At 38.2% G+C, this 22,565-nt stretch overlaps 1 protein-coding gene across 3 annotated transcripts in view; it reads left to right on the top strand.

Moving 5' to 3' along the window:
• ANO6 (anoctamin 6) overlaps positions 1 to 22,565 on the top strand; it is a 185,834-nt gene that overhangs the window by 137,074 nt on the left and 26,195 nt on the right. For all 3 annotated transcript variants that reach the window (XM_045553974.1, XM_045553973.1, XM_045553975.1), the window contains 4 exons: positions 3,656 to 3,761; positions 8,125 to 8,185; positions 17,744 to 17,886; positions 20,022 to 20,099. In XM_045553974.1, the coding sequence (XP_045409930.1) occupies positions 3,656 to 3,761; positions 8,125 to 8,185; positions 17,744 to 17,886; positions 20,022 to 20,099 (388 nt within the window). The remainder of the gene's footprint in view (positions 1 to 3,655; positions 3,762 to 8,124; positions 8,186 to 17,743; positions 17,887 to 20,021; positions 20,100 to 22,565) is intronic.

Below are 22,565 nucleotides of genomic sequence, written 5' to 3'. Positions count from 1 at the left end.
TTTTTCTTGATGGGTCTAGCCAAAAGTTTGCCAACTGTATTGATCTTTTCAAAGAACCAAATTTGTTTTGTTGATTTTCTGTTTTTCTATTCTCTATTTGATTTATTCTACTTTTTGCCTTTTGATTGGAGTGTTTAGTTCATTTATTTTTAATGTAATTATTCATAAAGTAGGAGTTGCATGTGCCATTTTGCTGTTTGTTTTTCATTTTTTTTTTTTGTCTTTTGTTTATCTGTTTCTCCAATACACTTTTTTTGTTCGTTAACTATTTCTAGTGTACCATTTTAATTCCAGTGCTGCTTTTACCGTATCTTTTTTGATGGCTGCCCTGGGATTTTTTTAAATAATCTAGTCTGGATTAATGCAAATTTAATTTCAATAGTATACAGAAACTTTACTTTGGTATATTCCATTCCCTCTCCCTTCCTTTGTGCTATTGTCATGCAAATTAAAACTTTATGCATTATAAGCCCATAAACACAGTTTTATAATTGTTTCTTTGTGCAAGTTATCTTTTAAATCAAATAGAATAGTTACATACAAAAATATATTCATACTATTTTTTTTATATTTACTTTTGTAGTCACATCTACCAGTGCTTTTTATTTCTTTAGGTGGATTTGAGTTACTCTCAAGTGTGTATGTAAGCCTGAAGGACTCTCCTTAGTATAGGTTAAGTATCTATACAATGAGCATTTTCTTTGAGCATAATGTCAACACTCAAAAAGTTTCAGATTTTGGAGCATTTTGGATTTCAGGCTTTTGGATTAGAATGTTCAACCTGTATTTCTAGTAGAGCAGGTTCTCTGCTAGCAACAGATTCAGATTTTGTTTATCTGGTGATGTCTTAATATCTCCATTTTTGAAGGTTGGTTTTGCTGAATATAGAATAGGTGGTCTTTCTTTCAGCACTTTTGAATATATCATCCCACTGCCTCTGCCCTCTGTAGTTTCTGATAAGAAGTCAGTTATAAATCTTACTGAGGACATGTTGGTATGTGATGAGTCACTTTTTTCTTTCTGCTGTTGTGATTCTTTGCCATGACTCTTTGTCTTTGACACTTTGAGTATGATGTTAGGTTTGGATCTGTTTGAGTTTGTACTACTTGGAATTTGTTGAGCTTCCTGGATGTGCAGATTAGTGTTTTCATCAAATTTGGGATGTTTTCAGCCATTCATTCTTCAAATATTTTTTGTTTCTTTCTCTCCTTTTCTTCCAGGACTTCTATAATGTATATGTTGGTATGTTTGATTGTGTTCCACTGATCTCTGAGGCTGTGTTCATTAGTCTTCATTCCTTTTTCTTTCCATTTCTTGGACTGGATAATCTTAATAGATCTAGCTTTAAGTTTGCCAATTCTTTTGACATTTCCTATGTGCAGAGGAAGGCCCTCTAGTGCATTTTTTCATTTCAGTTATTGTATTTTGCTTCTCTAGAATTTCTAATTGGTTCTTTTTAATAATTTTTATCTCTTTATTGATACTCTCAATATGGTGAAACATTATTTACATACTGTCCTTTAATTCTTTTTTTTTTTTTTTCTTGAGACAGAGTCTCACTCTGTTGCCTGGGCTAGAGTGCCGTGGCGTCAGCCTAACTCACAGCAACCTCAAACTCCTGGGCTCAAGCAATCCTACTGCCTCAGCCTCCCGAGTCATTGGGACTACAGGCATGCGCCACCACGCCTGGCTAATTTTTTCTGTATATTTTTAGTTGCCCTGCTAATTTCTTTCTATTTTTTAGTAGAGACAGGGTCTCACTCTTGCTCAGGCTGGTCTCAAACTCCTGACCTCAAGTGATCCACCTGCCTTTTAAATATTATAATTTAGCATAAATAGAAATCAGATTTTCCCCTCTTCAGGGTTTGTTGTTGCTTCTGTTTGCAGTTGTCACTGCTGCTGCTGCTGCTCTTTGCTCAGTTACTTTCCTGAACTAATTCTGTAACATTTATATTCTTTGTCATGTGTGGCTTGGCCACTGAAGTCTGTGTTCAGTAAGTTGGGGGTTATTAGCTAATGATTAAATTTGATAGTGATTTCATTTAATGCCTGGTACCAGTAATTTTCTTTTCTCTGCCTTTGCCAAGTGGCTGTGTGAGTGTGTGGGGGGAATGTATTTAGCACCCCAGCAGGCAGTTCTCGGCTCTTCCTTAGCCTTTTTTTTCTTGCTTATACAAAACCTCAAGGTCAGCGAAGAGGTGAGGCATTAAGGTGTTCTCAGCCCTTTGCTGGCCATGTGCACTATCCTACACATGCACATGGCCTTCCACAAGCTCAGGAATGTATTGGAGCTTTTTAAAGCCCCCAAGGACATCTCATTTCCTAATTTTTTCTTTTAAGTCTTTTGGTTAACCTCTTGTTAACCTCTACTGGTATCCCTGCCTCCGGTAGCTACAATGTTAAATAATTCCTGCCAGTTGCTTTCAACAGATGCTTTGGTGAGAGGACTGTTTGCATAGTATGAGCTTTGAGTCTGAGGTTAAAAAATGACAAAACTTGAGCATGGAGCTTTTCCAGGGAGCTAGATAGTCCTTTAATTTTGTCTTTTAATGCCATTCTCACTTTTAAAACATCTTAAATGTATCAATATTTTTTTTTATGGTTTGTGCTTTTTAGTTTCTTATTTATGGAATTTCTCCTTACTCTGAGGTTATCTAGGTATTTCTTTTTCTGATAAGTTGGTACTGTTGGCATTTTCATTTTCCACCCGGAATTGATTTGCATATGGTACGATTAGGGGTTCAATTTTAGGTTTTTCCATATGGATAGCCTGTTGTACCAGCCCCATTTATTGGTATTCTCACCTTACTAATTTGCGTGTCCAGCTCTGTCAGAAGTCTGTTTTGAATAGGCAAAGGTCTGTTTCTAAGCCCTTTATTTTGTTCTGTTGGTCAGTTTTTCTTGACCTGTGCCATAATGCCTTATTCTTCAAGTGTTTTGACCGTCCCAAGCCTTTGTTCTCCCATTGAATTTATAGCTCAAATGGGAGAGAACTGACATCTTTAAATATTGATTCTTCCAAATTATGAATATGATAGTGTAGGTCTTCTTTACTGTCTTTCAGAAAAGTTTTATAATTTTCTCCATGTAAATCTTAACATAAATTAGATTTATTCCTAGAAATATTACTTTTAAGCTATTGAAAATGGTATTTTTAAAAAACTATTTCCTAATTGTTACAGGTGGTTGAGGACACAATTTCTTTTTGTGTTCCTGTGTATATTTTGTATATTGATTTTGTGTCCGGCACACTTAACTCATTAATTCTAATAATTTATCTTTTAGGTTCTCTTGAGTCATCTGCACAATCATGTAATCTGCCAGTAATAACAGTTTTCTGTCTTCCTAGCCAGTCCTCACGGATTTATTTTTCTTGACTTACTATGTTGGCAGGCACCTCCCACTAAAAAGAAGTGGTGATAGCAGCACGCTTTGTCTTATCCTGATCTAAGGGAAACACTTTCAGCATTTTATCATTAAGTATGACTTTTTATAGGTTCTATGTAGCAGTCCTTTATCAGGCTAATGAAGTTCACTTATATTCCTAGTATTATGAGAATTTAGTTTTTTTTTATCATGCGTGGATATTGGATTTTATCATGCTGCTTTAAATAAGTTTAATCTTTTTAAAATTAAGTTTTATTTCTCTCTTTAGCAAAGAAGTTTGTAATCCTGATATTGGCGGCAAGATTATAATGTGTCCTCAATGTGATAGGCTTTGTCCATTCTGGAAACTCAATATTACTTGCGAGTCCTCAAAGGTAATTTTTGTTATTCCAAATTGTTACACATAATAAAAGCTTTTTTTCTTCTTATAATTTAGGTATAACATAGAAATTGTATGTTATTTCCTTCAAGAAATTCAGAAAGGTATTTTTCGACTAAACTACCAAACATTCTAGATGGCAGTTATACAATGAATGTGTTGTTTATTCCTTTTATAAATAATGAATTGAGATTCAAAGCCTTATTTAAAATCTCATGGAGGGTCACTGAGGAAAGGGTAGAATTGAAACTTTTTATTTCAAGTAATCAAAGCAGAAATCTCAAACCCAGTTTAATTTATGAATACTTCTTAATAGATTTACTATTAATGTTACAGGTTGAGTATCCCTTAATCTGAAATGCTTAGGACCAGAAGTGTTTCGGAATTTGGGGTTTTTTCAGATTTTGGAACGTTTGTATTATACTTACCAGTTGGGCATCTCTAATCCAAAAGTCTGGAATTTGAAATGCTCCTACAAACGTTTCTTTTGAACATTATGTCAATGCTCAAAAAGTTTTGGGTGATTTTGAAGCATTTTGGATTTCAGATTTTGGGGTTGTGGACACTCAACCTGTGTAAGTATTTTCCTTAATTCAAGTGAGTAGAAAGTTGAAATTTGTACTTACGGTTTCCCTTTTTCAAAGTGTGCTGAAACTATGCTTGGATTTTTAAAGACCCTGCTGGTCAGATTTAAACTATATCGGTAAATATGCATAAGAATTTTTTTGTATGTAAGTGATAAAAGGTATTTGTCTCAAAACATTCCCACAAAACACATCTGGCTTTCCTTATATAAGCAGATGGTCTTGAGCTCTATGACTTCTTGAAATCCAGGGGGGTTAGAATAAGCATTGAAAAGGGAGGGGAGCTTACTGAAAGCAGGCTAGAAACTCTAGACAGGAAGAAGGATGATCAGCTTTTTTCAGAGCATTTTCCTGACAACTCAGACATACTATTCCCTTTTGTTATTAATATGGTCTTCTCTCTATACCCTTGTTCTGCCATGAGAGTTTAGGAATCATTATATGGCCCTAGAACATTCTGATCTACTCCATGTAAGTCTGATTTTTAACTGAATGTGTTACTGTTATAGTGATCCCACTTTATATTTTATACTTTGCAAAGTTCTTGTCATTACCAGTTTTGACACATGACTCTGTGAGATAGATGGAACAGGCATTTTTCTCTATTTTACAGATTAAAATACCGAGGCTCTGAGAGATTAAATAATGTTATCAAGGTCACCCACCTGGTAATTGGCAAAACCAGAAATTTACCACAAATCCACATTCCTTGGCATTACTGTTCTCCTCACTGGCTGACGGTGGTACCAGGCACTTCACTCTCAAATCCAGCTCTATGTTTGAAAAATTGTTCCACCACTTAGTTAAGCTGATTGCAGGGTGTTGTCAACACATGGATGTTTATACTTAGTTTATGAATTAAAATAGATTTCATTGCCTCCTCCCCCAAACCAACAGATTCTACACTATAAATATCTGTTGTAGATCACACAAACTAAAAGACTTGAAGTTAGTAAGAGGGAAGCCGCTTTCCAGCGATGTTGGCTCACAGATTAAAGATCACCGGTGAGCACATGTCCCTGAGGCACTGGATTTAGGGCAAATGCCAATGATAATACCAAAGGCAAATTTTACTGCACAAAAGTAGGAGTGGAGATCCCATTTTCCTTAAGAAGGTCTCTCCCTGGCACTCCCTAGCCCCACCTCGTCTCTCTCATATTTCTTCTGCTCCACCTACCCATCTTCAAGCACATGACTTTCAGCTATGTCCAGGTGTACATTTCATTTTGGTAAAAATGAATCTTTGATTCTATTCTAGTTTCCTGAAGGATCCCTTGAGTCTTGTCAGAGTGATTTACAAAGGGAAGGGAACAAAGAGTATGAGTAAAAGGATGAAGTGGAAAAAAAAAGTTTAAGAGAAAAAGAGTACTTTTTCTGGCTTTTTCTATTTGTTGGTTAATTATTTCTTCCTTCATTCATACATTTATATATATATTCATTTCTACCTTTTTCTTTTGGAAAGAGGTACAGTACTCACTAATTGGCATGTATGCTAAAAGAGTTAAAAAATTAGAAAGAGAAATATGATATCAGGACCAAGGAAATGAAGAAACAATTACGCAAATAATGGGGATTGATACTGTTTTTGTGATTGAGAATTGAATAAGGTTCTTAGCTTTCTGAATGGGAAGATAAAAGGGAAACATGATAAGTTCTAATATTTTGTTCTTAAAAACACATTAAGTTATAAAATTTTGATTTTGCTTCTTTGCAGGAAGAAAGCATAACAAATGGTCTTTTTTTGTTTTGTTTTTTTCAAGATTCTGATTGGTTTCTCTGCTTGAAATCATCGTGCCTACACATATGCAGCTTTCTCTTTTCTTTCCTGCACCATGTAACGAAAGCAGTATGCTAACTCAGGGCTGCTCTTAACACAACTAGCTGTCTTGTCCTCTCTCTGCCATCCTGCCAAGCAAGCCAAGCTAGGCTTCTTACCAAGAAAGCCCCTTGCTTACCTTCTCCCCTAATTCCTACCTGCATGTAGCTCATGGAACACAGAGCAGAGAAGCCAGCCGTATTCATTCTTTCTCTTGGGATCTTGACTCTCACACATGTGGCAAGAATGCTGACTTCATCCAGGCCTAACTTCTCATGGGAGTGCAGGGCGTGACCTTTGCACTGAGGCAGGCATTGGGGAGAACCCGTCACTGGCAGTAAACCTACTCTTTCTTGCTGCTTCTGTTTTCTTTCTAGCACTGACAGATGTGTTTCCATTGACTCTTTCTCAAAAGAGTAGAGCTAAGAATACACAGGTAGGATTCTTTCTGTCTCTGGAGGGTGGGCAGAGGCATTAGCACAAGTAGGATGGTAACAGAAAGAGAGGCTTGCACTGATTCCTAAAACGGGAGTGGCATCGGACAGACTCTTCAATAACAATAGCATTAGAACACGCAGAACTATTTTTCCTAGGACTTTTCTTATAATAACTTGCAATAAAGGCTAAGGTGTAACATTAAAAGATAACTTGGTGAAGATGGTTCCATAGGAGTCAAAGCTAAAAGATTTGAAATATGTGGTCTGTGGAGCCCCGGGACTAGAGGAGTAGGTGGAGAGCATTGGTGCCCAGAGCAGTCACACATTGATTAATTCTGTCTCTCTTGAACAAGATTTTTGAGAAGAATAATTGGATGACAGACAATTTGGAGTTGTGCTTTCTGATCAAGGTCCTTCTGAATGATTGAAGGGATATCTGTATGCTTTGGAAACAGATGGATAACAAGGTGGCTCGGTGGATATTCTTTCATGAAAATAACATAACTGAAGTTATTACATAGATGAAAGCTCACCCACTTTACATGAGTCTAAAAGGCAAACCCAAAAAATTACGTAAAATAAAGTAGACTTCCTACTTAGAAGTAGCTTTGCATTTTCTTTAGCATTTGAAGTTTGCTTTTTCTATCTATAGCTTCTTTTTCTACCCCATCCTTGTCTTCTTTATATTTCATATGACCTATCCTAAAGTAGACATAATATGCTTGCCACTGTTTCCATTGTCTTTATGGATCTCTTTTTAGGAAATTAAAAATGCTCACTAACAAAAAATTAGTATTAATTTTTGCCTGAAAGAGTTTCCAGGAAATCATAGAGATAGGCCACTTACATACTAGCGAAGAGATAAAAACTTAGTAGAACTAGTGAATAGAGCCTTCTTTGGCCAGATATGTTATTTATCATTCATGATCATTGTAGCAATTGTAATATTAGCAAAAGCACCCGTGCATCCTTTATTCCAATGGAAGCATCTGTCAGAGACAGTAGAAAAGTCATCATTGGGCTTGGAGAAACAGAGCTCTCCTGGAGTCTTAGAGTTGAACTTCTCTTAACAGGAAAAGCAGGAATTCTGGAATTTACCCTCTGACCTGGGGAAGTAATGATAAGATGCAAATCTTAAATCTAGAAGTTGCCTTGAGGTCATTGTATTTTTAGAGCCACACTGCTTCCTCCAATTCACTGTGACAGCTCATAAAAAGAGGCTGTTATTCAAGCCTGATAGAGGCTTTAAACTGAGTGGAATTTTAGCAGCTACACCTATTTCTTTATCCCAGTATGGTAAGTTTCGTTGGAAAATGCACCCTGGTTAATACAGCACAGGCTGTTTGCTTTAAAAGAATGAGAAATGCCATCTGTGAGTATGTAGTAGATATGGTGATTGTTAAACTAGGTATCAGCTTTAAAAAGAATTTCAGACGTAGAATATACAAAGCATTTCGTATTTAACGAATTCTAATAAGTGGAGAACATGATTCATTTATATGTCATTATTGTATTTTCCAGAAATTGTGCATCTTTGATAGTTTTGGAACCCTGGTCTTTGCAGTATTTATGGGGATATGGGGTAAGTTATTTTTATTTTTTTCATGCACTCAATTGAATAGTATTTTATACAGTTTTATGTAAGATATCAAAGTAACCCACTTTTAGGGCCTTGGATTCCCCAAGCTTCAACTCCCCTAGAACTCCATTTATAACTCTGAGGACATTGGATCAGTTAGCTTTTACTAGCTAACTAGGTAATATAAAAACCTAGCTCAAAATATAATGGCTTCAAACAACAGAGGTTCTTCAGGCATGGGCTGGCTCACTGATCTCTGCAGGGAGCTGGCAGCCCCCCTGGGGCTAGGTGGTCGGGCAGGTAAAAGCCTGGTTTGGTCTGTGGGGCTCAGCTGGGCACACTTTCCTTTGCTCCATGTAGGCTCTCCTCCTCCAGTAGGCTAGCCCAAGATTCTCACATGGTTTCAGGGTTCCAAAGAGAAGCAAGAGAGGACAAGCTCCAGTGCATAGACATTTTTTAAGCCTGTGGTTGCATCAAGTTCGCTAATGTCCCATGAGCTAAAGTAAGTCATATGGCCAAGCCAGCATCAGTGTGGAGAGGTGGGAGTACTGCCCAGTGGCTTGGATCTGGGAGGCATGATTCATCGGAAGCCATTGTTGCAACAATCCCCACAGCTGTGATCCAACCTAACTTTATGGGGGTGGTGGAGGGGAAGAAGCAGCAACACAGTGATTCTGGGTGAGCTTTCTCCTTTATACACTTCTATATGAGTGAATATTTGATAAGTATGTGCTACTCTTATAATAACAACTTGTATTTACTAAGTAGAGTAAATATAATTCCTACATAGGAGCTTTAACATTATATATATTATTTGTATAGCATCATTAATGTAATGAAGCAATTATCATTTTCTTTAAATGCAGCCCTTTAAATGTTTAATTGATGTAAATGTTCTAATACCAAAGAAAAAATTTCCATTTTCAAAAATAAGTATATTCCCAATTTCATTTTGTAAGTCAGAGTTCAGGTTATAGGAAGGTGGAGGAAGAAACTGAATCAAACCTCTTGTTCTTGAGAGGATGACACATCAGCACATGTAACTCACAGACAGTTATTGTTTTTCTTTGGCAGTGGTTGTACCTATGGGTCACCATGTGGATCACAGAACAGACGATCCAATTATTTCATACAGTTTTTTAGAGATATTAGTTGCCACTCCTGGATAAAGTGCACTGTAAGGTAGCCAGACTTTCCGATAAGTTACATTGGCATTCAGCATTGAGTGTACATTGGCTGGAGACCAAACTGGCTAATACCTGACACACACAAGAATAAAGATCAAATGTATGTATTAAGATCCTCTGTACTCTTCCATTGTAAGATACATCATTTTTTTTCCAGTAAGAGCTTAGGTGCTGAACACATGAGTCAGCACTTTTAACTATTAACTATACTCCCAGCACGGATTCATCATTGGTAAAATTCTATAATAACACATCTATTGAACTCTGTATTATAATGGATACTGATATCCCGAATTGAAGAAGACATTTGAAATAAAGCAAAAAAAAAAAAAAAAAAAAATATATATATATATATATATATATAAATTCTGACACTGGAAAGGCAGACCTCAAATTTCCTAGCTAACCTTCCTTTCTCTGATCATAACACTGTGTTTAGAGACCTGACATATGCATTGGCAGCTGATTTTATTTCATTTGATTTTAGAATGCAGAAAACATTTCGTTACTGCTTGTGGCATCATATGTATATCTTTAAGGATATGTATTTATGAGAAATGTTTTATTTTAAGTGCTTTATGTTGCTTTCCTTGTTACTTCTGCCTTATGAGAGCTACTGCTGGGAACCGAGTTACAGAAGGTAGGAAATTGCAAAACTGAACAGGCAGAAGGCTCGTGTGAAATTATTCATATCACCATCATCATGTTCCTGTAGCATCTCTTTTGTGTCCAGATGCATATGGCACTTATTTTTCTGCTTCCTAGAAATTATAAAAGTTGACATGTTGAGAGTAGAAAACCTTTTATAACGAATATAATACAAATAATAAACTTATCTGAAAAATATCCACCCTTTTAGGCCAAGGCATCCCACCTGTTCAAACTGACTCACAGAGTCATAAATACCAACCCGTGGTTGAAGTAAAGGTTTTGAATGCATCCTACTGTCCTTGTTCCTTAACTACTTCCACCTGATTCTCCCTGGCTCAGCTGCTTGGCTGCATGACAGCAATTTTTAATTTTCACCTTTATGGGTGCGTTCTAAACTAGGTCTAGTGATTTTCATAAAAACACTAGTCACCTGGCTCACTAAGGAGGGGGATTCAGGAAGCCTGTCGAGCTGCAATTAGGGAATCAGGAAACAGCTGTTGCAACTGTTATTTGTAGACCTGCGCTGCTCCTGCCAGATCTGCACCCGCAAAATAATGCAGCTCCCACTGCCACCACCCTTGCCTCCATTCAACTCGATTTCTGACTTAATGACACACAGATGCATCTGGTGGGCATTCTAAAAATCACATCTGGAACCGTAGCTGCAAGAGAGTCTGAGAAATAGTTTTTAACCTTCTAGCCTTTGTGAGTTAGGAAGTTGTAATAAAGGCTGAGCAAGCTAATCTATCTTATCTTCCTTTGTGAGTAAAGAGGTCTGAATAGTTTCAAAGCCTATTAAAACATCCCAGACCTTCAACAGCAAACTCTTATAGCAACCAGAACACTCCCATCTACCAGAGTGTGTCTCTTGTCCCTAGACATTGCAGGATATAACACCCCCAGCGCTTTCCTGCTCTGAGCCCCCTTTTCTGTATACAGGCATCTCCTTCATCTGATGCATGGTTGTTTCTTTAGATGTAATAATATCATGAGATGCTGTTCTCGACTCCTAAGTCCCAGGCAAGCTTCCTTTTTCTCATATATGTTGATGTAAGCATTTTAACTGTCTAATCAACTAGCTCCTTGCGGTGTGTGATTTGCCAGAAAACAGAAGTGCAGTGCTCTCCACTAAAGCTCTATCAGTTGTCTTCTTACAGGGAGAGACAGCAAAAAATACAGGATAGGGATTCCTGTCTGTGATCATACACAGTCACCCCAGTTCCCGCTGCCCTCAATCTGTAACACACAGCATTGTAGCAGCACTAATGTGGCCCAGGAGGACTCCAAAACACTGGGTCATTGCACTAGGTTACCAGTGCCCTCCAGAGCCCCTGCAGAGTCTTTGGGTATGTGAAATAAGGAGCTAAAACTCCTGCCCATTCCCACAGCTCCCAAATGCCTGGGAGGATTTGCTACCAACTCATTATTTTTTACCAGTCCATTTCTTGCTTACATTGCAATCCTATCATTTCCTAGGCAGAACTGCTTCCTAAAGTTCAGGACTTGGTAAACAGAAGCCTTTTTACCCCTTATATTTAAGTTCAAGGAGGAGAGTAGAGGGTATCCATTGTTCTTCCCTTATAGCACTAATTGGAATTATGTTGCCCTTAATGAGAAAAGTTAAGTTTATTTTCATGAATCACCTCCTGTTGATACTGTTGCTAGAGAGATACTGATTAAATGAATGGCTATCATATACTGATTTTAAAGGTGAGGCAAATGACAATCAGGGAGATTAAGCAAATTACCTAAGACCCCATAGGCAGAAAGTGACAAGCATAGAATAAGAGCTCTGCAATTAGGCCAGGCGAGGTGGCTCACCCCTGTGATCCTAGCACTCTGGGAGGCCGAGGCTGGTGGATTGTTTGAGCTCAGGAGTTTGAGACCAGCCTGAGCAAGAGTGAGACCCTGTCTCTACTAAAAATAGAAAGAAATTAGCTGGACAACTAAAAGTATATAGAAAAAATTAGCTGGGCATGGTGGCGCATGCCTGTAGTCCCAGCTACTCGGGAGGCTGAGGCAGGAGGATCGCTTGAGTCCAGGAGTTTGAGGTTGCTGTGAGCTAGGCTGATGCCACAGCACTCTAGCCCGGGCAACAGAGTGAGACTCTGTCTCAAAAAAAAAAAAAAAGAGCTCTTCAAATAATTTGGCTATCAGCCTTTAAATCAATGACAAAATGCAGTGTATATTAATAAAATTGTAGCAAGCTTTTAGAAAGATGCAGAAATATTTATTTTGACTCATATAATTACAGTACTTTCTTTGGTCCTCTGAAAAATAAGAATGGGTTAGAAAATATCTCCTTGGTTCTACCTCACATGACATAAGTACAGACCCTTCCTTCTATAGCAGGAATAAGAAACCACCAGAGTTCCAGCCTAATTTTAATAGGCTTCTTAAAGCTTATTAAAGTGAGATTCATTTATGCCTGGTTCATTTCATTTATGCCTATAGGTGCCAAAGTACAACAGAATGTTAATGTCCTTAATCACAGTTTCCTTTAAAAAATATTTATGTTGGAAGAGTCTATTCGAAGTCATGAGGTAGGAGAGTACACATGATGATTCCTTCTGTCAACCGTGGGTTTCTCTCTGCAGTGAAGGTGCTAGAGCTGACTATGACCTCACCCATAGACTGTCAAATTCTTCATGGTATATTCTCCAGCTTGGGTTATCCAGGGCTCTTGCTGGGTACAGGAATATCTTGGAGATACTGCGACCATTCCAGACCGCCACAATAAACTTCACATGAATTTTTTGGTTTCTCAGTGCATATAAAAGTTATATTTATACCGTAGTCAAAAGACTACATACAATAGCATTGTGTCTAAAAAAGGACATACCTTAATTAAAAAATACTTTATTGCCAATAATGCTAATGATCATCTATGCTTTCAGCAAGTCCTAATCTTTTTGCTGGTGGAGGATCTTGCCTTGATCTTGATGGCTGCTGAATGATCAGGGTGGTGGTTGCTGAAGGTTGGGGTAGCTGTTCCAGTTTCTTAAAATAAGACAACCATGAATATTGCCACATGGATGAACTCTTCCTTTCACAAAAGATTCCTCTATCCCATATAATGTGATCCTGTTTTGATAGCATTTTACCCACAGTAGAACTTCTTTCATAATTGGAGTCAGTCCTCTCAAACCTTGCCACTGCTTTATCAACTAATTTTATGTAATATTCTAAATTCTTTGTTGTTATTTCAACATTGTTCACAGCATCTTCACTAGGAGTAGATTCCATCTCAAGAAACCACTTTCTTTGCTCATCTAGAAGAAGCAACTCATCCTTTCAAGTTTGATCATGAGATTGCACCAATTCAGTCACATCTTCAGGCTCCACTTCTAATTCTAGTTCTCTTACTATTTCTTCCACATCTGCAGTTACCTCCTCCATGGCAGTCTTGAATTCCTCGAAGTCATTCATGAGGTTTAGAATCAACTTTCTTCCAGAGTCCTGTTAATGTTCATATCTTAACCTCCTCTCATGAATCACAAATGTTCTCAACAGCATCTAGAATAATGAATCCTTTCCAGAAGATTTTCAATTTACTTTGCTGAGATCCATCAGAGCAATCACTATCCATAGCAGCTATAGGCTTACAAAATATATTTCTTAAATAGTAAGACTTGCAAATTGAAATGACTCCTTGATCCATGAGCTAGCATGGATATTCTGTTTGCAGCTGAAAAAAACTTTCATCCCCTTGTATATCTCCATCAGAGCTCTTGGGTTTCTAGGTGCATTGTCAGTGAACAGTAATATTTTGAAAGGAATGTTTTTTTTCTGAGCAGTTGGTCTCAACAGTGGGCTTCAAATATTCAGTACACCATGATGTAAACAGATGTGCTGTCACCCGGGCTTGGTTGTGCCCTTTATACAGCACAGGTGGAGTAGATTTAGCATAATTCTTAAGGACCTTGGGATTTGGGGAATGAAATGAGTATTGGCTTCAACGTAAAATCACCAGCTGCATTAGCCCCTAAAAAGAGAGTCAGCCTGTCCTTTGAAGCTTTGAAGCCAGTTATTGACTTATCCTCTTTAGCTATGAAAGTCCTAGATGGCATCTTCTTCCAATAGAAGGCTGTTTTGTTTACGCCTGAAATCTGTTGTTTACTGTAGCCCTCTTCTTAGCTAGATCTTCTGGATAACTTGCTACAACTTCATCAGCACTTGCTACTTCACCTTGTACTTTATGTTGTAGAGTTTTAAGTTCTTTCCTTAAACCTCATGCATCAATCTCTGCTAGCTTCATCCTTTTCTTCTGTAGCTTTCTCACTTCTCACAGCCTTCACAGAATTGAAGAGACTTAGGGCCTTGCTCTGGATTAGGCGTTGGCTTAAAGGAATGTTGTAGTTGGTTTGATCTTCTATCCAGACCACTAATACTTTCTCCGTATCAATTATAAAGTTGTTTTGCTTTCTTATTCATGTGTTCACTGGAGTAGCACTTTTAATTTCCTTCAAGAACTTTCCTATTTGGTGCAATAGGCCTAGCTTTCGTCCTGTCTTGGCTTTCAACATGCCTTCCTTACTAAATCACTCAAATTTTGATTTAAAGTGAGAGATGTGCAACTCTTCCTTTCACTTGAACACTTTAAGGCCATTATAGGATATTTATTTGGCCTGATTCCAATGATTCTGTGTCTCAGGGAATAGGAAGTCCTGAAGAGAGGGAGAGATATATATAGGGGAATGGCTGGTCAGTGGAGCAGTCAAAACACACATTTATCGATTCAGTTCACGGTCTTATATGGGTAAGCTTCATGGTGCTCCAAAGGAATTACAATAGTAACATCAAAGATCACAGATCACCAAAACAGATATAATAATAATGAAAATAATGAGAATTACCAAAATGTGACACAGAGACATGAGGTGAGCATATGCTGTTGGAAAAATGGCTCCACTAGACTTGCTCAACACAGGATTGCCACAAATCTTCAATCTGCAAAAAATAAACAAACAAAAACACAGTATCTGCAGAGTGCAATGAAACAGGGTGTGCCTGTACAGAGTCCTGAGGGCCCAAGTAGACTGGTGTAGTGGAGAGTGGAGGGTCATGCAGAGAGGGCAGCAGTTGGAGCCAGCTGGGACCTCTGAGTGGTTGATTCCCCAGGTGGGTGGGGGTCCTCCAGGTTCTGGCGTGGTGTCCTTCAATGCATTTATTCATTAAGTGCCTCCTATGTGCTAGTCTTCAGCTGTGAATAAAACAAAATCCTGGCCCTCGTGAAGATGACATGCTGGTGCACATGATAGACAGTAAGCCTAGAAGCAAATATAGGTCAGGAGGCTTGCGTCCTCCACATTCTGAAGAGCAGAAGAGGGGCGGGCATAGGGAGTACAGTGCGCCGTTTCTGAGAGAATGTGCACTGCCACTGCTTTAGGGGTGGGGGTGTATGCCATGCCCACGGTGGAGTTCTCTGGTAAGTTAAAAAGTGGGGTCCTGTTGGATGGCAGTCTGCGGATGTTTATCATGGAGATGCAGAGCCTAGGGTGCTTTAGTAAGTGGGTGGCATGTGTTATGCTGCTTCATATGTGACCCAAGGAGAGTTGGCTCATGGGTGGCTCATCCCCCCACCCTGCCCCAACCCCCTGCAGGGGTCTCTCTTGGGAGTATCTGCTACACGAGACCGGCATGGGTCTAGTGCCAGCAAGACCAGCCAGTCACAGCTTGGTCTGCAAAATTACCTGCTGCTCTCTAGATTTTCATCCCATTGAAAGAGGCAGATTATTTCCTCGCGGGCAGGGACAAGTGCACAAATGGCTGGGTAGTTTCTTAGTAGTAGAACCATCGTTTTCCATACTCGACACTCAGCAATTTGAACCTGATTCCCATATCCAGGTTATTACTACTCTAACTTACTGTTATTGGAAAAGTAGTATTCAAAATAAACACTGCTGGGAAGCAGATGCTTTTAAATATTGTAGTTGTCTTCACCACTGGGGGTATTGAGTTCATGCTCCTCACAGCTGCATCCCAGGGTTTCCTCCTGCATCTCGGGCTGCCTACTGCAGGGTCTGCAGGATTTCATTCTGGCTCTCTTCACTCTCTACTCCAGTGATTCAGTGACTCTCAACCCTGACTGCTTGTAAGAGCTTTAAAAAAGAAATAACCAATTAACTCAGAATCTCAAGGGTGGTGCCCAGTAGTTTTTGAAAGCTCCTTGATGCATCTTATGAACTACCACTCTGCACCTCATTTAGTGATCTCATCCGCTCATGGCCCCAGTTGCCACTTAAAGCAATAAAAATCTGGCTCAGCCCAGATCTTCCTCCTGCATTCTAGAGTTTTACCTGCCTACTGGGCAGTTCTCCTTGAGTAGTCCACATGCACCTGACCGTAACCAAACTGGTTGTCTTCTCTCTCCTCTTACTGCGCTTCTTATTCCAGGGAATGGCCCTAGAATTTAAGATATTGCCCAGGCCAGAAACCCAGCTGGTATCCTTGACCTCTTCCTGCCCCTTCTATCATATCTGCCTCCAATGAGTCTACCTGCCCCACATCCCTCAAGTATACTGCCTCATCCTGCACCCGCCAGTCGGGCTCCCTGCTCTAGTGCCACTCTAGACACCTTCAGTGTCTCCTCCACCTGTAAGTTGAACTCCGAACTCCTTTTAAGGCACAGAGTCCTCTGTGATGTTCCCCTGTGGCTCTTTCACCCAGCTGCCCCTCCCTCATCACACCCCACACTCACTACCAGACTATTTGCAGTTTTTGGAAAGTACCTGGCCCTCTGGCCACCTTGCCATTGTGTGTGCAACTCCATGGGAGGAGTGGCCTTAACATTCCACCAGTTACTAGCACCTTCACCTGATGAGCTCTGAGTCATTTCAAGAGTCATCACAGTGGTCCCCTCTTCTGGGGTGGCCTGCCCTGCAACATCCAGTTAGATGTTGTGGCTGTGCCGGAACAGCCCATGCTTACCTTTATCATAGCCTTCTCACTCGTCTACTATACTGGTCACTTCCGGTACAGCATAATTCCCATGTACCTAAACGCTCCTTGAAGTGGGGACCATGTCTTCTTTCTCTTTATTCTCAGCACATGGTAAACAATCAAAAAATATTTGTAGATACCACAGTGGTAATTCCTGAATTTCTATATAGGAAGGGCTCAGGGGCAACAGTTTGATTGGCAGAGGGGTGTAAGGGGATTTACCCTCAAACTGCACTTTTCAATTAACACTTAATGTTTTTATGTAGTATTTGAAGTTACAAATTCTGAAAAATAATGATTCCTAAAAATTATTCATACTTTATACAAGATTGAGAAAAATACCATTTTTCTATATGAAAGACTATTTGGGGAGTTCTAAAGCGTTTCCCCCCTCAGGAAGCCCCTTAGGAAGGAAAGGAGCAAGGGGAAGAGGGATGCAGGGGAGAGCAGACAGAAGGATGGACCATGAGCCACTTTGGAGTTATGATACTCATTTGTGGTTTTAGTTGGCTGTAAAGTGCTGGAGCAGATGCTTCAGCATCAGACATACGTGCCTTCTGACCATCTTGTTACTGCTTTTCCATAAGCTATAGTCTGTTTCATAATGTTTAAAACTATCAATGTTTTCTTTTAAGATCATTTTTTTCTTTTAAATATTAGTATCAGCTATAAATTTGGTTTTATTTACCATATATAAAAGCATTATGGATAATTAATATTATTCAGCACAGATTTCCATCATTATTGAAGATCCATATGATCCTGTTGTTGACTCTGTTAGTTACCTTGTTTTTGGAGTTTTGGAAACGGCGCCAGGCAGAACTTGAGTATGAATGGGACACTGTTGAGTTACAGCAGGAAGAACAGGCCCGGCCAGAATATGAAGCACGGTGTACTCACGTGGTGATAAATGAGATTACTCAGGTAAGGAAAATGCTATCGAGATGTAATTTAGTATGTTTCCTGCAGTGGTTCTCAGCCTTGGCTGTACGTTGGAATCACCTGGGCAGCGTAAAAAATACCGATGCCTGGATTCCATCAGTACGTACACTGACGGTACATGGTAGCCTGGGGGGTGTTCTGAACATAGGGATTTTTTAAAGCTTCTCTAGTTATTCTAATGTACAGCCAAGGTGAAGAAGCATTGCTTAGAACAGTGGACTTAGGAGCCAAATGTGGTCCCTTTCATAATAATACTAAAAATTCAAAAAAAAAAAAAGTAAGACCATGATATAGATGTATAAGGAAAGATACTTTGGTTTTATAGTTGACTCTCAATTTTTCACATGCTCCTTTCATTACTGCCACCCCTTCTTCATCCTAGACCAGCTCCCCCTTTATCTTGCACTAAGCCTCCGTCACTGCTCCACCTTCTGGTTGGGATGTGCACAAAAAAAGTGTGTCTCTTATCCTAAAGTCAGAAAAAGGATGGAAGAGGAAGGGACTATTTATTGAAGTCCCACTATGTTCAGGCACTGTGCTAGGCATTTTATATCATTGGAAAGGTAGATTTTCTGCTTCTACTACTGCTGCAAAAATAAAATATGAAACTATATATCTCTATATATAAATATTCCAAAGCCCCTGAAAGATGATTTTTGAATCATCTGCATTGTAGCTTCTTTCCATCAACACAGAAAACTTAGAGCTGATTATACTTGTAGTCATCGGTGTAAGAACAGTAGGTTCTGAATATGAACAGCTCTTAGAAAGAAAATACTTTTACCAAGAGCATCTGAAAATGTCCCCAACCATAGATTTTATAAATTGAATCACAGATTTACAAAATGTTGGCACTAAAAGGGACTGGAGGGAGCAGTTCAACCTCCTTTTAAAAGTGGAAAGAAATGAGGTTCAATTATCAGTGCAAGGTGACATTTGTCTTTTGCGATGTAACAACCTTCAAATAATCCCCATCATGAATAGTTTCTGCTGTTTATTAGAGAAGACGGGGTCAAAGCATGTGTTGTTGACAGATTATATATTCAGAAATGAAAGCTGAAGTGTAAACAAAAGTAAGTGTTCATAAAGTCTTTGAGTACTAAAAAAGAAAAAAAAAAACCTGATAATATCAGCAACATAGGAAAAATACTGAAGAAAAGACTATTAGATCATTTAGGCCTGCCAATTTTATATTTAAAATTGCCAACTAATAAGTTTCCATTGAAATGTTGCTTATTAAAAAATTGCAGGTGAAGATTCACTTTTCCTTATCTTTCTTCCTCATTTCACTTTTGTTGCTATTAATATTATACCCTCCATTGATTTAGAAAGACCTATAGTGTGAGTGTGAAGTCTTAGGAATGAGACTGCCAAAATTCAAGTCTGAACACAGCAACTTACCAATTGGGTGATCTTAGATAAATTAGTTCTCTGTGCCTTAATTTCCTTATCTATAAAATGGGATTAGTTGTTTCCTCATGATTGTGGTTGGGATTAAGTGCGTTAATGTATAGAACTACTTAGAATAGTACCTAGCACAGAGTAAATACTATGTAAATATTTACAGCTATTATTATGCTATAGCTACACTTACAATTCAAGTAACTCATGAGAAGCATTGGTTTCGTCTCTTAAGAGTTTATATTCTTATAAACTATAAAATAGAAACTCTAAAAATTTGTTATACCAAATTAATATAATATATAAAACTCAACCAAGAAACACATAGTGGATACCTAGTAGTTGCAGACATTTGTGAAACTTTTTGTCCTGCCATTTGTCCAATCATTTCTAAAACCTAAGACAAACCTAGAAGTGTAGCTTTATAGCATTGTACCGTGAGATACTCAAAACTCCTGAGCTCAGCTCATGGCAAATAGACAGTTCATTACTCATGCTTGCGTTTTCCAAAACTATTATTAAAAAGAACACTACACATGTTTTGTTATGTGTGTATTTGAAATTATTTTAAAAATTTACAATTATGAGTAAGGAGACTATGCTTGCAAACTATTTTTTCAATTAAGTTAAGCCTAAGACTTATTGACAGATCAGGAGAAAAATAATTTCATTGGAGCAATCCCTTGATTGACTAAACGTTTTTTTTTTTAAATTAGGAAGAAGAGCGCATTCCCTTTACTACTTGTGGAAAATGCATACGGATAACCCTCTGTGCAAGTGCTGTCTTTTTCTGGGTAAGACTAATTTTATATTTTAAAAATTATATAATTTTATAATTTGTTACATAACAATATCTAATTTTAAATCTTGAGGAAACTAAATGCTGAGCCTGGAAACTATATGGTCTCATAGAGATGTTTCCAGAGAACTATTTGGCCACCACATGGAGCAACTCTCAAGGTTCAAAATATCTCTATCTGTTCACAGTGGTTCTTCCAGTTCCTTTCACCTCATCCATTTAAATCAGGTCAGTGGTTCAGGGTTTTCTAGTTTCTGGTGAGGAAACCAAATGAGAGGCACTAACAATTCTAAAATTTTCCAAAAGCAACAACCAAACTAAAACATCTTGGCATACCCTTAAGAAGATAATAGGAGCTATCAAAGGAAACATAAAAACTACTGAAAGATATAAAAGAAGGCTTAAATGAATGATTCTTGAGAAAAAGACATTATTTCCAAAATATCAGAATTTACTAATGTTGAGCTTATTAGTAATAAAATCATATTCATAGTAACAAAATAGTGATAATTTTATTGGCTCAAGAGCAGCCAGAGTAGAGAATAGGATATGAAGCTCAAAAATAGGCCCTGATGTCAATAACAGATTAACATATGAGAAGGGAGGCATTAAAAATCCATAGCAAAAGTAGAGATTATTCCATAAATGGTCATGGAATACTTGTTAGCCATTCAGAGGGAAAAAAAATAAAGGTTAAAGCCATCCTTGGGACCGCATACTATAAGCTTCAGAAACATTAAAAAAAGCAAAACCATGAAAAACTAGACATAAATAGATTGATGAATATATGATCTCTAGATGTAAAAAAGACTTTCTAAACTTACTAGCAATGGAAGAAGTTTCAGAGGAAAATATTTAAAGATTTCCATACATCAAAAGAATCCTAAGTTTAAACAAAACAGCAGAAGAATTACTTATTAACAAGTAGGCAAAGAGTTAGAGAATCCATATCACCTGGAAGATTAACACCAAAGATCTCAGTAGCTAGAATAGAGAACATAAATACGCATGTATAAAAGAAAAAAGGTAATGTCTAATAAGTGTGAAAAAAATGCCAAACCTTAATAGTAATTAAACCCGTGCACATTTAAATGAGATAGTTTTTCACCTGTCAGGTGATAGGGCTCAGTGTTTGTGAAGATGACGTGCAGCAATCAGTTACACTCATACTAGGCTATTGGAACTTTACATTGCTCCAGCATTCCTAGAAAGCAGTTTGGCAGTATGTATCAAGAGTCTCAAAAATATTCACATTCTTTAAGCTATTAATTTAACTTTTAGAAACATTCAGTCTCAAAATATTTCAAAACGATAAAGGTCAGTAAGATTTATTCAGTTACCACATTATGTATATGTATGTATGGATATACACACACATAGAAACATTTGTTCTACATAAATATCTATCTCAGTCAAAACATCCTACTTTCAGCCCTCCATACAGTGGAATATTGTACATGCCATGGAAAAAAGTGTGCTCCTGAAAATATTTTTATGGCATGTAGAAATGCTTATGGTTTATGATAGGTTTAAGGGATAAAATTAATATGTAAAGTGGCTTTAAATATGCAAACAATGCATAGTTCTGAAGGAATTACACTTACCTGTTGACAACAGTAAATTTTTTCCTATTTTTATATTATTTTTGTAGTTAGGAATCTTTCAATTGTAGGTGTCAGAAAATCAATCTCTAGTTGGTTTAAACAACAGCAAAACGGGGCAGGTGGGATTTATTGGTTCCTGAAACTGAAAATTCCAGATCTGAGGTGTGACTTCAGTCAAGGCTAGATGCTACAGACCAGATAACACAAAAGGCTATGTTTTGTTCTGTCTTCATTCTGCCTCAGGTGCCCTCCCAGCACGTGGTGGGTAGGCACTCCCTTATGGTAACAACATGGCTGCAGCATACCAGATCTCACATCATATTCAAGCAAACAGAGGCTTTTTTTACTGGCTTCATCTATTCCTAGGGAAAGCTTGTCTTTCCCATGGGCACTATCATTTGTCTCCTCAGATCTTAAAGGCTCTTACTGGGTTATGTGTCAATCCCTGAATCAGTTGCTGAGGCCAGGGGGATAAAATGCTTTTTTGTCTCAAAGCAATAATGATTTGCCTCTCGAGCACAGTGGGGGCAGTCCCACCCAAGCAATAATGATTTGCCTCTCGAGCACAGTGCAGGCAGGCAATCCCACCCAAACCCCAGGGCTGAAAATAGAGGGGTTATTCCCCCCGATGCAAAATCTGGGTTCTCTTCTAGGATGGGGACAGATCCAGCCAGATGCGAATTTGCCACAGTGAACATATACTAAAGTTATTATCAGAAAAGTATTAAAGTTAGAATCAGAAAAGATAAAACACTTGAGAAAAGAGAATGAAAAGCTTCCCTGGTCCTATAAAGAAATACTGACTATATCAAGCACTCTGAAGCATGGGAGCTTTCCAAGTTTGTAAAAGCTCTGGA

This window comes from Lemur catta, chromosome 6, assembly GCF_020740605.2.
Source record: "Lemur catta isolate mLemCat1 chromosome 6, mLemCat1.pri, whole genome shotgun sequence".
Lineage (NCBI taxonomy): Eukaryota > Metazoa > Chordata > Mammalia > Primates > Lemuridae > Lemur > Lemur catta.
Note: the sequence above shows the minus strand (reverse complement) of the source record. Positions and strands in the feature narration are given on the sequence as shown.